General features: G+C 46.3%; 2 protein-coding genes and 1 long non-coding RNA gene across 16 annotated transcripts in view; 1 reads left to right on the top strand and 2 right to left on the bottom strand.

Moving 5' to 3' along the window:
- The window catches only part of SPOP (speckle type BTB/POZ protein), a 22,052-nt gene extending 17,432 nt beyond the window's left edge, over window positions 1-4,620 (bottom strand). For 3 of the 4 annotated variants that reach the window (XR_014940740.1, XR_014940741.1, XM_015885697.3), the window contains exon 1: window positions 3,729-3,952. The gene's annotated coding sequence lies outside the window, so the exon portion shown is untranslated. Of the gene's footprint in view, window positions 1-3,728; window positions 3,953-4,509 lie in introns of those variants that run through there. The other variant, XM_015885698.3, reaches the window with a different exon arrangement.
- LOC107325147 (uncharacterized) lies at window positions 4,280-14,301 on the top strand. Of its 11 annotated transcripts, none has more exons than XR_014940750.1 (4): window positions 4,280-4,356; window positions 5,127-5,348; window positions 5,766-5,805; window positions 6,972-14,301. It is a non-coding gene; the product is annotated as an uncharacterized LOC107325147 (long non-coding RNA). The 11 variants fall into 11 exon arrangements; XR_004305430.2 differs by having other exon boundaries at window positions 5,766-5,834; XR_014940748.1 differs by lacking the exon at window positions 4,280-4,356 and adding an exon at window positions 4,681-4,788.
- SLC35B1 (solute carrier family 35 member B1) lies at window positions 13,964-16,804 on the bottom strand. The gene is made up of 9 exons (XM_015885700.3): window positions 16,590-16,804; window positions 16,417-16,520; window positions 16,200-16,330; window positions 15,989-16,019; window positions 15,644-15,801; window positions 15,273-15,399; window positions 14,877-14,983; window positions 14,605-14,758; window positions 13,964-14,300 (listed from the first exon to the last, which is right to left on the bottom strand). The coding sequence occupies exons 1-9, from the start codon at window positions 16,775-16,777 to the stop codon at window positions 14,248-14,250; spliced, it is 1,053 nt and encodes a 350-aa protein (XP_015741186.2). The 5' UTR covers window positions 16,778-16,804; the 3' UTR covers window positions 13,964-14,247.

The raw sequence follows: 16,804 nt of genomic DNA, 5'->3' as shown, positions 1-16,804 counted from the left end.
CAAGCGAGGAAACGAAGGCCCCCAATGTAGCTGTTCTCATTTGGAAGCATTGGTTGGGACAGGCAGCTCCAACATGCATATAGGGAGCATAGTGTGATGTTTCTACTCTAAGATAATAGATTCTTTGGAGGGTTTTAAATATATATATATGGCAACACTCCGTAACAGACAAAACAGTTCATCTGTAGGCATGATTAAAGCCAAGTTAACTGAAAACTTTTACATCAGCGCAGGCAGCGTCTGTTCCAGCCTCTTCATGCAGCAACACTTGGGAGGCAGCCAGGCAGCTCCTCTGCATTGCTCTACAGCAGCCCCAGACTGAGGGTGTTTGTCTCCACCTGCTCTCCAGCCTCAGCACTAAAAGCATCTCTGAGCTTCCTTTCAGATGAGGGCAAATCCTCTATTTGAAATCAGAATGGGTTGAAGATTTCAGGGAGGCCTCGCTGGTTTTAAAGCCTAAGCTGGAAAAACAAACTTGATCATCTCATGAAGGGCCTCATTGCTATATACAATATACAATAACCATCTCATTTAGGATTTGGTGAACAAACTTCTCCAGCAAAGAGAAAAGAACAAGTGCAGAACAGGAACTAGACCCACATTCATTAATCCTGCACCTGACTGAGTGCCACGAGCCTTGTTTGGCTCTGAGATCCATGACTTCCTCTCTAGACCACCTTCATTTTCCAGCTTGTTTTGCTTAAATATCAGTAATTTCCACAGCCTTTGATGCTCACCTGTTACACACACTTGAGAGATGCTTGTTTATTGAGTAGATAAGACTATTCTGATAGAAAGGAAGAAAAAACCCCAAACCTGAGCAATTACACAGTGCAAGAAATCTTTTTGTTACCATCTAAGTCCCATCCCAGCATCCTGATAGTTATTAGAGTTTAATGCTCAAAGTTCTGCAGCTCCCACCAGGCTTTTCAGACCTGCTGTGTTTGCTGTCACATAGGAAAGCATTAAGCTGTAAGTGAAAGGGTGCCACGTTAGCTCCAAAGGAAGAGCAGTGATTCACACAACTTCACCCAGCAGTCAGCAGTTTAAGTATCCCAGCATCCAACTACACGCCCGACAGAAATTCACACATCCAGCAACACAAAATGTTTCTCAATACGTAATAAATTTCAGTGTACCGAGCTCCCAACCTTCCCATATACTCTAAGAAATATTATTACCAAACTTATGAGGCTCTGTAGGGTAAAAACGAGTGTATTTTCAAGTGAATATTCTGTATATGAGATACTTAAAGGCATATAACAGGACAGACCTTTTTGAAGGTAAAGGATTTGTTATCTGGCTCAGCTTTTTAACACTGATATCAGTTAATACGATTCGCAGCCCAAGCATCACATCAGCCCCATTTAAATACACAGCACATTGCCAGCAAAAGCCATTTTCCAAGCACACAGCCATACAACACCACCACAACACAGGCTCTGAAAGGCCAGACAGGCTGTGTCCATTCACCAACATGGATATCACTTTCAGTGCTGTAAGGCCAACTACATCTCCTGCCACTCCTGCCTGCAGCCAAAGGGCTGACTCAGAATAAAGCAAACTCCCAAGTGTTTTTTGGGGGGGCTGTTGCTACATATTCAGTGTCCTAAGCATTCAGAAGGGAGTGAAATAAGCAAACGACATCTGATGGATGCTGTAATATTCAGGTATCAGCAAGAGGAGAATTCCAGAATCACTCAACTCCTTCCCTCTAGAGCTTGGTAAAAGGACACCTGAGAACAGAGAACTGAGAAAGAAGCACTGAATGTACCTACAGATATGGTTTATAAAGACAACAGCTTCTTTTCCTTCTCATGGGAAGCGTATTAAAGCATGAGTACTTTAATCCCATGCTGGTTTCCTGCACTGTCATGTGTTTCCAGATCTTGGGACAGATGCTTTACTTAAGTCTCCGCACGAGGAGCTCATCACCTGAGAATCAACAATTAATACCTTCAGATCCTCTCTATAAAGGCTTAAATATATATATATATAAACCAACATATTTTTATTGTATTCCCTCCCTGTGCCAAGCAGAAAAATAGCAGCAGTATAAGACAGGAGCAATACAGCACCATCTTATATAATACTCTAATTATGAAGACAATTAGGAGAGAGGGGATTTAACAGCAGATACTTTCAAATGTGAACCTAGGAATGCAACTGGTAACACAGCAACAGCTCCTGGTGACACAACAACACAGCAGCTGGGTGCTGGATTTTGCAGAAGGAGCAGGAATTAAAGCAGGTAGTTCCAAGTTCGCAGGCCAGCAGCAGAACAACACAACACTGAGCAGGAGGGTGTGCCAAGAACAAAGCTGGGAAGTCCCTCTTCTTATTGAAGTGCCTGGAAAATCACACAGGGCAACAAACTGGCTTCACAGTGTTGCTAACACCAGCTGAGTCCAGAAATTAACCCCCACCACCCACACCCCACCAGTCAAACAGGCTCAGGGAAAAACTAAAGAGAGGAAATTCTGGTGAATGGAGTTGGTGTTAACATTCATCAGGTCTAATACACCCTGTTAACAGTGCCAGAAACCCACGTTAAACACCACTTTCAACAGATGTAATTCTTTAAACGGCTCCACCACCATTTGGGAGCAGTGGTGGCTCTGCCCATTGAGACCATGTGGCAAAACACAGCTATTCTGCTTTCATGTTGTTTGCTATCTGCAGCTATAACGTGTGGTCTCACAACAGCAATAAGGACACCCAGCTTTAAATCAGGATACCCCACTTGGCAGTAGTTGTTATGATCTCAAGGCAGGTACAGTTGTTTTGCTTTAGAAATCATAGCATGGCCTAGGTTGAAAAGGCCCATAGTGCTCATCCATTTCCAACCCCCTGCTGTGTGCAGGGTCACCAACCAGCAGCCCAGGCTGCCCAGAGCCACATCCAGCCTGGCCTTGAATGCCTGCAGGGATGGGGCATCCACAGCCTCCTTGGGCAACCTGTTCCAGTGCGTCACCACCCTCTGGGTGAAAAACTTCCTCCTAAGATCCAACCTAAACCTCCCCTGTCTCAGTTTAGAACCATTCCCCCTTGTCCTATCACTAAAAAGCACAAACGAGAGTGAAATCTCCATCAAACAACTCCAACAAAGTAAAATAAAAGCTCACAAGAGACGATTTTTTCCTATACGTGCACCTATCTAATAACAGCAAGGGACAGAAAAGAAACAAGAAAACCCCTCCCCCCCCCAAAAAAAAAACAAAACACCTAAACATCCAGGTTTCACAACCAGCTTTGGGAATACCACGAGATTCACACGTTATCTCTCTACCACCATCTATCACAACCAACACAGCTCTTGCCTACAAGCAGTGCCGCACCACCAGCAGACCCCACTCGCTGTAGGGTCACACCAGACCCCCGTTATCCACATTCCCAGCTGTTCTCAGCGTGTTTTCCCCGCACGATGATGCTGCACCATTGAGCCCCACGAGGCCTAAAGCACAACTCGAGGCCACACCGTGAGCTGTAATGCATTGCATCTGTGCTCCACGCCAGGCCGGGACCTGTCAGCCCTTTATGGCGATGTGTTCTTACCTCTGACAGCTTTTCCACTCCTCGTTCCCTTCCACCCACACATGTTCACCCCGTATCACAGCAGCCCCCCCAGGGGGGTCCATACAACTTCTCCCACTCCACTTCAAGCCCCGTTCCCCCTCATCCACCCCCCCCACAGCCCCTTAGATCTGCCCCCTTCCCTCATCTCTTACCTCCCGACACTAGAAGCCCTTCAGGGCAGCAGGGGGAAGGCAGAGCGGCCCGACCCCAGCAGGTACGGCGAGTGGGGACGGTTACCCCCGTACTCTGCCCCCCCCGCTCCGCAGCCGGCCCCCCTAGGAGAACACCAGCAGCTGGAGCTCACTATATGGCAGCATGTCTTCCTCCTCGTATCGGCCCCACACACACCACTCGGCTCACTATTCCGCAAGTCCCCGCAGAAGCACACAGCGCATGCGCCGACCTGCCGGGCAGGATATGGCCGTTCCCAGCTCTCCCCTCCCGACCGCGCATGCGCACTGCGCTAACCGCCCCCCTCCGCTCGAGGCCGCTGTGCGCATGCGCGCATTCCCTCACACCAGACCCAGCTCAGAGCGGCCGACTCCCTCCTGCGCATGCGCACTTTGCTGCCTCCTCTGGCTTCCGCGCATGCGTACACGACCTCACCCCCCTCCTGCTTCGCCCCCCCACCCTGCGGCTCACTTTGTGGCAGCGCCGTTGCGCATGCGCAGTATGACTCGGTGTCCCCCTTTACTTTCTACAGCTCACTATTTGGCAAGGAGCCACTCCTGTCGCAGCGCCATTTAAACTGCCGCTGTGTGGGGATGGTGGCAGACCTGGGTGGGTCCCTCACTTCCCAATAATACCGCAAGCGGTTTGTCTGTGTGTGTGTGTGTGGGGGTGGCAATACCTTCCCCCCATCCCTGTGTCGGTTTTCAGTCCTCACCCGATTCCTTCAGCTTCTTCCCCCGCACAGCCCCCCTCCCACCTCACCTGAGACGGACACCACTGCCTGCTGTCCCCTGCGGTCTCCTCATACCGCCCTATACTGACACATCCGGGTTCCCCCAATACGCCGCCGCCGTCGCCGCCGCGGGGATCACTGCGCATGCGCATTGCGCGGACCAGGCCGCGGCCTGGGGGGTGGGCGGGAAAAAAAAGGCGGGAAGGCGTCGGCTGGGGGAGCGCGTGCCGCCCTCTGAGGTGATGGCCGCCATGTTGGCGTCAGGGTGTTGTGTTGGGGTTTGCATCTATATGTGGTGTTTTGCAAAGGTAAATCATTGAGTATGCTTAAATCACATTGCATGCTGATAGCAGTGCGTTACACGTTCTCAGTCACCAGGTTTTCTTCGGTGTTGTGGTGTGTGGTGGATACATAGACTGCTAAATGAAAGCTAATGCAGTTAGAAGAGTGTGCTTCTGCACTGAAAAATGGCTCCTTTATCAGGTATGAAGTGGATTTATGGTACCAAGTGATGAAAAAGCTATTTACGACTGAAATTAGGAAGGTTTTTAGTTGATATTGCATTGTAAAATATGTATCACGATGTGAAATATGTATCACGATGACAATTAAACCAAAAAACGCATTGTCTTTGTTTCTTATCCAGTTCTTGTATGGAAAATGGAATTTCTCATAGCACAACATCTACGTCCTGGGCTCCTACATTTGTCCACTACTGACTCAGACAATATTGCCTGTTTTATTGCTAACGCTTTCTGCAGCATCCTGGGTTTTCTTGGCAAGCATCTCATCCAAATCACGACTGATTTTTGGACTCCGCTTCGTTCCTTCATTTCACAAACTGCTGCCTATGGTGACAAAACAGCAGGTAATGCTGCACTGTAATGAAGAAATGCTCTAAAACTGCCTTGTGGGAAGTACAGAATTGGTCGTACCATTCCTATTCTGGATACACATTTCTCCTATTAGTTTATTTTCATTCTGGTTTTTTTCTTCTTTTCTTTGGCTTTCAGGTTCGTAATATAAACTCTCAGTTTCTACTATTGTGCTTCTGAAACACAAAAGGGAATTAAAGCACCAATATTGGAGAAAACTAAAGATTCCCCCCAGTCCTCTGCTGCATTGGATTGGAGCTATGAGGCTTGTGTGTGTGTGGGGGGGGGGGATACAATGAATAGGAATGCTGCCTTTAATTCAAGGCTGCCCGTGTGCTATGTAGCAGCAGGGAGGTCAACCTCTTTTGCAGCTTATTATGTTCTTCTGATCAAAGTTCTCTTGTTCCCAGGAAGTAGAAAATTAAGCTGGATATCTGTGAAAATGAAGAGGTAATCTTAGCAGTCCTTCGTATCAACAGGTAATGTGGGGTTGCTTGTGAAGTGCTGCCACCCTTTGCAAGCTCTACCTTCTACCTTTAACACAACTCAGTGCTACGATTAGTGAGGATTCCTAAGCACAGGTAGTGCTTGGTCCATATGTTTAATGGGAGCGTGTGCATGTGGGAGTACCAAATCCTCCAAGGCTTTGGGGGTATTGGGTATAATTCCCAGTATCACCTAAATGATATGAGATATGATACATTATACAATGAATACTAAAGTACACAAGCTTTGGAAGTGCTTTGTGTAAACGTGAGCTTGATTTTCATACAAAGCTGATTAAACTGATGTCCGTGAAGGAGTTGTGTGCAAGAATTTTAAACAGCTCCTGCTTTTTAATATTCACTTCCTCTTTGGTTTTAATTATTTTGTTCCTACGTTTTCCCTTTCAATTTACTAAAAAAGCTAGAAATGTAATTAGAGAGAGGCTGAACTCAGAGAAAGCTGCCAGCATTTCTACATCATGATTAAATGTATCAGCCATCCCTTTAGTGAGAGACTGAAAAACAGGATTCTCGTAATTATCTCCCTGTTATCCAGGAAAGGATCTGCAACACGTACAGATAGAGAGTTATTGAAAATGCAGCACTAATTAAAATCTCATATAGGCTTCTGATGAGCAGGAGAGTATGAAAACACAGTTATTTAATTATTTCCCGTATTTGCTATCTTTGTTACAAAAACAAACAAAACCGTTCGAAACAAAATCCATCTCCAGTCGCTGGGGAGACTTAATGAGGCTTTTATGTATGCAACAGCCAAAGAAATGCTGCGAGTTACTTGATTCACCTCTTCTTATGCTGAGGAGAAATCCACGAAGCACGTTTTGCACATGCAATGCGGATGGGAAGCTGTGGAGCATTCATGAGAAGTAACAGGATCGTTTATTGGCTTAAGGCTACGGTTATTTGTTTGATTTAGGATGTAAAAAGAACACTGCTATTACCAACTTCATGTTATTTCATTGTGAAATAGTAAGATCTGTAGCTGTTTAAAAATCAAACAGGTTATCCCTGCAGTCTGGCTTCTGCTGGGGTATCTTCTCCATCCTCTTGAAAATGTCACGTTCTCTCCCAGCCCAGTCCAAAGCCAACACTGTTATTATCTTGTTGCAGGAGCCCAAGCTTTGGCACTAGCAGAGCACACTAGAGAACAGTAAGTGCTGATATGGTTGGTGATGAAAGGAAAAGCTTCTGAGATCCGGGCTTCTTTGAACCAAGCAAGTCTGAGGATTCACCAGGGACAGGAAACGAGGAGTTTTTCTTCTGCATCACTTTTCCTCAAAAATTAATTTGCAACAGAATAGCAAATACTGAGCTAGACAAGAGCCCAGTACTCCAACTGTTCCTTAACTATGAATCAAATAATAATTAAAGACATTTCTCAAGCTGTTGTACCAATTAACTAATCCTCAGTGTTGCACCAAGGAGGAAGGTGAGCTGAACATACCTTGTCTTGAAAAAACCTTTTTTGAAGCACAGAGAAGTTGAGCAGTTTATTCATATTAAAATCATAATAATTAAAGGGACAGAATTGGGAACCAGAGCTCCTTTAGATAGTGGTTGCTTTTAGTCCCAAACAGAGATGCAGAAAAATACAGGTAGGTTCCATGCATATATATTGAAAGCCATGACTGAAACAACTGCAGCTACCAATACTCCTCAGGCACTGTGCTTTCTCAACAGCTTCTATGTTTCTTGGAATGGGAAAGGATCCATTTGCTGTAGCAGAGCTCCCACTTGTAAACTTCATCACAACCAGTACAAAACAACAACCACCATCAGCACCTCTATGATGTCCCACCACCTGGTACAGTGTTGGGACACACAGACCCCGCGGGGGCTGAGCTTATTGCTTTGCATATTGCCAGTTTGCTTTCCTGACTTCAAAACACTCGGAGGCAGTTTAACTTCGATAACATGGCTGTGATTCAAAACTAGTTTTAATTGTGAGCAAACAAACGTTGTGTAAAGAATCTTGACCTCCTTTGGAAAAATTCTGACTTGGAAGCTTTAATTGCAGGGAATCTGTTGGTTGCACTATTTTTACATGTATTGGAAACGTATCAAAGCTAGTTTTTGAGAAGAGTAAATTATACTTTAAGATGCACAATTGTGAGAAAGTGACTCCCAAACGTCTTTGAGTTGGTCCTTTGTTTCTCGTTAGAAGCATCCCCCTATCTTCCCTGATGAGCCTGCTCCTGTTTGCAGGGCTGTTTTGCTTTAAGATGCTTTTGATCCTGTATTCATTAAAACCTGATCCTGCTGCTTCCCACCAGCCCTAATGGTCTGTGAAATTATTTTCCTTTCTCTAAGATGCTGTTAACTCTGCTGGCACCTGCAGAGTAGAGGAGCTCACAACATAGTCAAAACTCTTCCAATTCATCCAAACCACCTTTTCTCCATAAACAATCTTCAATGTTATCACAGCAATCTTCTGTAGTAGAGAAGCGGGAGTGGACTGAACAGAGTTTAAAGTTTTTATCACTGCTGTTTTCCTCTTCTGCAGGTACAGAGAGATAATTGTACAAAAGACTTGGGAATCCAGGATAAGATTCACTCCGTGGAGCATGGACAGAAAGTATGAATGAGCTTAAAGGGCTCAAATAGCTGGGGAAGAATAGAAAAGGTGAATCAACTAAGAAGGCAGCAGAGGCCAATGAAGAGTGATGTAAAAGGGAAAAAGTAAATGTGCATTTCCAGTCTGGACCTTGCAGGGAATAGCAGGTATGGATTCCTGAAGTATCCACAAACTAAGAGCTGTTCGATGTTCTAGTTACTGAGCTGTCATCTTGATCTGAATCTGATCCTAAGGCTACAAATTCTAGTACTTCGCTTTAAGGGATGCTACTCTAAAATGTCCTTACAGAACTAATCAGAGCTAATCAGTTCTTTGTTTATACCTTCTCATTAGCAGTCCTGCAATGACTATCACTGCATTAAGTTACTGCAGCCAGAATGGCAGTGATGTGTATTCCAGTGTTTCATTTCATCTCAAGTTGTGCTCAGTTATTGCATGGAAAATTCTTTCCTGGAGAAGTGATTTCAAAACCAAGCATTCAGAAGTCACAAAGCCTGACCAGAAGTGAAGCTCTCCCTGTGATATTTTGGATGTACTCTACAGATGTATCTATAGATTGCGGTCTTGTAACATTATCCTTAAACCAGATAAAGTGAAGCTTATGTTAAAACTAGTCACTTAATTTAAAGCATCCAACTGATAGAATCCAGGCCTTGTTACTTAGCGAAGATTGTCATTCAGTTGTACTTTTTGTGTTCTGAGTTTTAGATCTCTCCAGATGTGGATGTGAACCCTCCTGTCAGCCCAGCTGGTCATACAGAAACACAGTTAGCTGCTGGGGTTACTGCATGGCCACGCAGGGCAGAAAGGAGGGGCAGGATCTGCCCATCAGGGCGAGTCTTACTGTTTCTCAATCCTAAGCCCAAGATTTTGTTTTTCCTGCCACGTTCACTGTAAAACGAATTAACAAATTACAGCCTATCACATTCCCTAAATGAGATCTGCCAAGACCTTGGGAGAAAGTCACGCTACAGCTCTGAGAATAACTTCAATCAGGGAAGAAACTTGCAAATTTTTTTTTTTCTCGAAAGCAGGTCCAGCTCTTCAAAGCCGATAATGAACCAGAGAGGCAATATTTGCCAGGAAAACAGTTTGCATTGTTCTGAGAAGTGATTTTAAGAAGTTTAGCTAATGAGTGTCAGGCGATCAAACTGCCAGGAGATACAAACTCAGCTGCCTGCTTTACCCGTGACCACAGAAGATGGAGATAATGATCTCTGCTGTTTAAATGTACACGGGGGCTGAGATTTTATTGCCTTGGAATGTTTAATTTCTCCAGCCTTAAATGCCATTTGCATTTTAGTGTTTTTTTTTCCTTAAAATACTTAAAACTGTAAACACCTCATTGCTCAGTGACATCCAGCTGTAGCAGATTCAGTCTGAGGTAATTACAGTCCTCCCTGTTCTTCACATGCATCTCCTCACCACTGCTGAAATGCTGTTAGTTATGCACTATAACTCTAAGTATGAAATGTTATGAGAATACGTATTTCCAACACAGATCCGCTCCCTCCTGCCCTGACACTGTCCACACGCTGAAACAGGACTCCAAAGCTGGCATGTTTTTCCCCAGTAGATGGCTGATTTTCGTGTTCTTTTCAGTCTGAGAAGTCCGATAGGAATTCTTGTTTCCTTTGCAAGAGCATGTGGAGGCCAGCGAGTTAAGCTCAAATAACCACTGAGCCTTAACTGAGTGGCACAGAACAGATCCCAGTTGTTCTGAACATTTACCATTAGGGATATGGGGTTTTCTTAGTAGTGTCTTTAAGACTGGTAACTCATCAATTTCAAAGCAGCACTGGTAGCTTCGCTATCCCTCAAACTGTTGTCAATTGAGTCTTTACTATCCCATAACCAGCAGATTACCAGTGTTAAACACCGACATGCGCCTCGGAATGCACACAGTACCACCTAACCTATTCTATATGCACTCTAAACATCATTTTAAAGCACCTGTTGATGGAATTGCAGGAGGAACTCATGAAGGCAAGGAAGATGAAAGAAAAAGGAAAGCAGCTGCCAAGCCTTCCCCCCTGTGAACGCCATGTCTCAGTTAGGTATGAAATAAAACTTCACCTTTCTTCACTGATACATCAACGAGTTCCTCCTGGAGAGACAACAGGCACAAACACTGCCGCAGTGTTGTCTGCTGTTTATTCTCAGTGTGAGCATGACTTCTCATCTCCCCGGAACCACCACCAACTGACAGGGCTCCTAGGAGAATTCTGGCAGAAATGTTTTTGCAGACATCAACCGCAGAGCCCATGGCTGCTGCTGTGCATGAAGGCAGCTAACTGTGTGATCCCAGGACAAGAGGACAGGCAGGTACACCCACACTTATAGGCATGTGGTTTGCAATGGAGGGCTGTCCTGTTGTAGTCATTGTCTCAAAGCTTTTAACAACTCCAGCATAGTTCTGATGATGATCAAAAAATTAAGCAGAATAAAAATGGAGGAAGACCTTGACTTCAACATTACATTCTTCCTGTAAACCAAGGACTTTGGAAGTACAGTTCTATTGCCAATTAGGCAAGGAGCATTTTTTGTTGCTTTCTCTATTTCATGGAAACTATTGAAAGAAGAGTTCCCCCTGCTGGTAAATGCCTGAGTCATAAAGGGACTCAGGGCTGGGACTTAAGACTCAGTGAAAAAAAGGCAGGATGGAATGGCTGCCTAATTTGTATGACCTTTGTGTTTTGTATTTGTAGGTCTTTTTCTAAGACACTTAAATTCAAATCCTACTCGACTGAGTTCCCTTCTCCTCAAAGGAAGGTCTGTCATCTGCTACCAAAGGAGGAAGCCTCAAGATTTTGCTTTAGTAACTCCTTGGCAAGTCAGTTCCAACTAAAAACATTATTCACTTCATCAGAAATCTGAGCATTCCAGCTGAATTTCTGCCTTCTTCCCTCTGGTTGAAGACACTGCCGCTGTTTACAAGACAAGAACAAAGCCAACAGAACAGTTTAACAGCTATTCCTCTGCAAAAGGTGCCTCCAAGAGGAACTAACACTTCTACTAATACCAAGCAACACAGGATGAAAACTTGATTAGGTAGTAAACCCAGTTTCTTTGGACTTCCCTTGTATTTATCTGGAGGTAGCTGAAGTCAAGCAGGAACATACAGCAGAAGCCACCAGGCAGGCTTCTGAGAATGTGGTAATCAGTCTGTCACTGGGGAGAGCTATTGCAGCAGCCCTCCTGGCAGCTCACAGAGCTGGAGACCTGTTTTGTGGCAGCGCTGTTAAAATCGGCCATGAAAAAAGCCAGTGCTCATTTGAAAATAGCTTCTTGAATTGCTTTTGCTGCCTCCTCTGGGATCTCGCAGTACATGAGGTCTGGAGCAAAGACAGCAAGCTGTCCAAAGAAATCCAACAGATTCAGGCTCAGGGTTAGCACAAGAGCCGACTTTAAGCATTTCTTACTAAGATGTGGAGGTGCAGCGAGAACCAAGTTGGAGCCATACCAGGAATAGGCTTTAGAGCTAAAGTGGGTCAAGGCAGCCTGCAGAAATCAGGAGAGAAAATCTCCTTTATTTTCTTCCTTCTTGGCAGACTGATCCTTATGTCTGTGCTCTGAATACAGACAAGCTGAAGATACTGGGAAAGACAAATCTTGGCTTAGAAAATAGGCCCTAGAAAGCTCCCAGCTTTTTAATTTCTGCTGGTCCTCCAGGCTGCTGCGGTGTGAGGGAGAGGACAGACAGATCTGTGGGTCTGAGAAAACATCCCTTGAGCCCACGGTAGCTTCTTTTTCGTGGTTAAGGAATCAATTAGCAGTGCAAAGTCTTTTCCTTCTTCCAATTAGACACCCTTTCTGCTAGAGCTACAGCTGGACTCAGGGCAGAAAGAGAAGAACAGCTCAGGAATAGAGACTGGTCTTCCTAACACCTACTCAAAAGTAGTTTGGAGGTTACCTCCTCCCACCCAGTCCTCAGGAAGCAACTTGGCTTGAGGTGCTGTAAATTAAAGACATCACAAACAGACTGACAAAGCAGTGGAGAAACGCTGGCGATATCTCAGTCCCTCAATTTCTGATCACACACTTCCTTAAGAGCATCGGTGACTAAAGAACTACAGCTAACAAGCAATCTGCTTCTGTGGAATCAGAAGAGCTCTCTTGAGTTTGGAAAAGCAGTAACTTCACAGGTGATGTGTCTGAATAATTTCCCTCATCGTGTGGAGGAACGTGGCTGAGGAAGTGATTTATCCAGCATTTCTCAGGTGTTTGTATTTCACGCAGTGACAAAGGAGTTATTCCTCCACTTATTTAACAGCAGGAAAAACGAGTCTGCAAAACTGTGGGTGTTTGTGTTGATTCTGGTTGCTCAGTTTGAGCTCTACCCCTACACCAAGTCCTACAAACAGAGGTAAGATGCCTTTACCATTAAGACAACACTATAATTCCAAGCAATCTATGACACAGTACAAAGTCATTCAATTTTTCTGCTCCCTTTTATGAAATGGAAATTAATTACCTTAGACATACTGTGAAGGATAACAGCTCTCAGGGAAGCTGGGATCTTCATGCAGCAGCAGATGCCAGCACAACGTTCATCCAGCAGCATCCATGGAGTTCAATCACAGGAGCTTTTATTTCATGGTTCTCTATTACTGAGAACACGTTTGTTTGCTACTTATCATTTGACCTTTAAGGCAACACAAGTTAGCAATGAGGTGAGAGTGACAGAAACCCTTTTATATCCTCAGGTTTAATTCTGCAAGAAACGTGTTGTTTGAGTAACGCTACAGGAGAACCAGACAGATTGAAATGAAAAACAAATCTGAGGCCAAAAAAAGTTGTAAGAAATACTGCAGGGGTGGGGGGTAGAAGGGGCTGGAAAGGGAGACTTACAACAGCCTCTCAGTAAAGAGATCAAGATCCCATCTGGAGGGGCAAAAGGCCAAAGCCACAGAACAGATGGAGACCAAGCGACAGCTGGTGGAAACGTGCTTTCATGTGTAAAGTTTGTTCTGTGGAGAATTCTGCTCTCCAACTCTGAAGGCATCATTATGATAACAGCTCCTCCCCCATACAGCACTGGGGACCCGGTCTGCACTCAGGAGCGGGTGTCAGCGAAAGCTCACCATGATGGCGGTTAATTAACAAGGGCCCTTTCAACATTTAGAAGCTGTTGTCACACAACCTTGGCACGAGTTTAGCAGCAGAGGATCCTGTTCCTTCCTCTGCGGGGGGAGATGAAAAGAATTAATTTTAACCCCGGTGGTTAAACAGATTTTGTGTACGTTGTTACATATGCCAAGGGTTGCCTGTTCAGAAGGGTGAAGAATACATTGCAACACGTTGCGTTAATGGCAGGATGTCCAATGGCTGCTCCATGAGCTCCGTTATGGAACTGAAATAAACCATATAATCAACCAGAATAGAGGCTGATCTTCAACACAGGCATTTAATCCTTCCCAGGCTGTACCATGCTAACATCATTGTGACAGCCCTTTGTAGAGAAAGGTGAGCTCTGCCTCCCCACCATCAGCCAAGTCCTGCAATTAAAGTCCTGGAGAAGCGGCCATCGTTTCCTTTTCTTTAATAAAGATATGAAGATTTGTTTGTTTTGTTAAGGCAAGAATGTCATCCTGCTGCTAGGATCTGTTACTGCACCTTTGATTCCAGAAACAAACGGAACACCTTGATTACGGTTAAAACTGAAACGATTCGTAATTAAAAAAACAAACTAAAACAAAATCCAAACATTCCCCTTCTAATTACTGATCCTGAGTCCAGTTTCATAACAGACTTTGAGGTACAAGACAATAAATTAAAAGTCCATTCTGAAAGCAGAGATCCTCCATCTCCTCAATGCGAAGTCTTCTTTACTCCCTTCCCAAATTTGGCATCGAGTCCAAGGCCTGCAAGGAGACAAAATGATCTTTGCATCCATCAGACAGCTGGTAGACAAAGAGCTGTTATACAAAGAGCTGTTATACAAAGAGCTGCTACAGCACTAACTCGGTGATGGCCCAAAGGAAACCAAACATCCCTAATGGACATCATGTTCCTCTTCCCCTGCTCCAAGGCTGTAGCACACTCTTCCATCAGGAGTGTTTGATATGATTCTGTTTTCTGACCAGCACCTTTATAGCTGTCCCCCCCCCTGTTGTGTGTTATTGACATTAACAGAGGGAACAGCTCGAATCTGCCATCCAGACTTACCCAAGAACACCAGGACCGTCCCAACCCACTGCATGGAGCTGATGGGGTTGGCGAACAGGATGACGGACGCTAAAATGGTGAAGAATTTCCGCGTCGTGGTGATGATGGAACAGGTCAGAGGGCCGAAGTAAACCACCGTCATGAAGATAAAGCTCTGAAAAGAACAAACAGATGCTTTTCAACACAAAAAGATGCAGCAAGAATCGTATCATCACCCACAGAACCAGAGCTGAACAAAGCCCAGTGAAGGCTGCAGAGCAATGGAGGTTTACCTGACCCAACGCGCTGGTCAGGCCGAACAGCAGGATGTTGTAAATGATGCTGGGATAACGCTCAGTAAAACTCAGGAACTCCCAGAGCTCTCCGGTGAACAGGATCCCTGCAGGAGGGGGGAGAAGTGTGAGTTACTCACCCAGAGGCAGCAGCTGCCTGCGGAGCAATAACCTCAGTTCACACTCATAGCACAGCAGGCGCCAGCAGCACGGAGGGAGTTGGGGAGTGAAGCTGTGTGTGATGCAGTGTCCTCTAGTGGGCATTGGAAGAGCTGCACCCAACACCCAGACACTGAACACTGCCTGAAGTCCTTTAGCAACAAGTGTTCTCAGTCTGTTATGGAGCAGAACACGGCGCTGTAGGGTAGGATGTACTTTGTGCAGGGCGTTCCTTACCAGCTCCCAGGAACAAGGTGGACCAGAGGTTAACGTTCAGCATCATGTGATTGGAGCCGGTCTGATAGTGAGCTCTCATGTGGTCCTGAGATACACCCGTCAGCCCATCCAAGGTCAGTGAGAGCAGCTGGCAAAAGGAGACACGGAGATGAGTAAAGCAGAGGAGCTCTGTGCTCTATAGTCAAGGCCTTCAGGCCCTTGTTTGAGATGTTTCAAACACCAACGCAAAGAAACACCTGCATCCTTCAGACTCAACGAGGCACCCACTGCACTGAAGCATTTCCCCATCAGCTTCTGCTGTACAAAACTCAATAGATCCACATTGAGCTCCATCCTCCCCACACACAGCCCCGAGCTCCAGCAGCTCTCACCAGGAGCAGCTCCCCGTAGCCAAAGATGTGCTCGTCACCTCCAGCTCCTTTCTTAGGCTTATACATGAACAGGGCCACGCCGGTGACGATCAGCAGGACGCAGAGGTACTTGGCCAGCGGGTACTTCTTCCTCAGCACAGTCACACCTAAAAGCATCACTGCAAAGAAGGGACACGGTGAATCACCCCCCACATCCTCAGCCCTCACTCTGGCCTTCCTAAGAGCCTGGATATCAGGGCTGAATGATGCACGGCTGCTGATCCTGCAGTACAGTGTTGCTTTTACAGCTGAGCTCCTCAGATCAGCCAAAGGAGAAGCCCACAGAAACACACACACATTGCTTACCTGGAATGGGCTTACAGGATTTGCCCAGGACCTGTTAAAACAAAAAGAGAGCACGTTACCCACCTGCACAGCCCAATCCTGCCTGCAACACAAGGGTGAGCAGACCAACATCACTGCACACTGCAGGGAGGCCAACAGAGCCCCACTATGGAGTGACTATGGAACCAAAGGCACCGAGTTCAGCCCCATTCCAACCTGTACTGATACTCACCTGGGTCGGGTAGTTGACGAACTGCAATGCCGAGTTACTGGACACCATGGCACCCAGGTAGGACAGTGAGCAGGCGGCATAGAGCCAGCTGTGCGTGCGGTCCACACGGACCGGGTCAAAGAACCGGATCACTGCGGGGACAGCGGGGAGCAGCGGGTCAGAACCGGGATGGAGCAGTGAGTCCCACCGCAGCTCCCCACCGGCAGCCCGGACTCACGGAGCTTGGCGAAGGCGGCGTTGATGACGCACTGGATGAAGACCAGGCTCAGCGCGAACGTGAACTTCTCCTGCCGGGCTCCATCGCCGTATTTACCCCGAGTGCTACAAGAGCGGGACACGGTCAGACGACACAAGGAAACCCCCCCACCCCTCCGAGCTCCGGCCGCTCACATGCTCTCCTGCAGGATGCCGTAGTAAAAATAACAGGCGAAGACACCCAGGAAGCACACGGGCAGCCGGAGCCGGTCTGGCACTGCGGTGCCGTTCGCTCCCATGGTGCCGGTGCGGCCGCTCAGCGCCGGGTCCACGTCCAGCTCCACATCGCGCAGCGCGACCGGCGGCGGAGCGGGCGGCCTCATACACCCGCTGTGCGACCGCCCGCAGCC

The sequence above is a fragment of the Coturnix japonica genome, unplaced genomic scaffold, assembly GCF_054131305.1.
Source record: "Coturnix japonica strain WE unplaced genomic scaffold, WE-NBRP24 Scf049, whole genome shotgun sequence".
Lineage (NCBI taxonomy): Eukaryota > Metazoa > Chordata > Aves > Galliformes > Phasianidae > Coturnix > Coturnix japonica.
The sequence above is the reverse complement of the archived record's forward strand: the minus strand, read 5'-3'. Positions and strand labels throughout refer to the sequence as shown.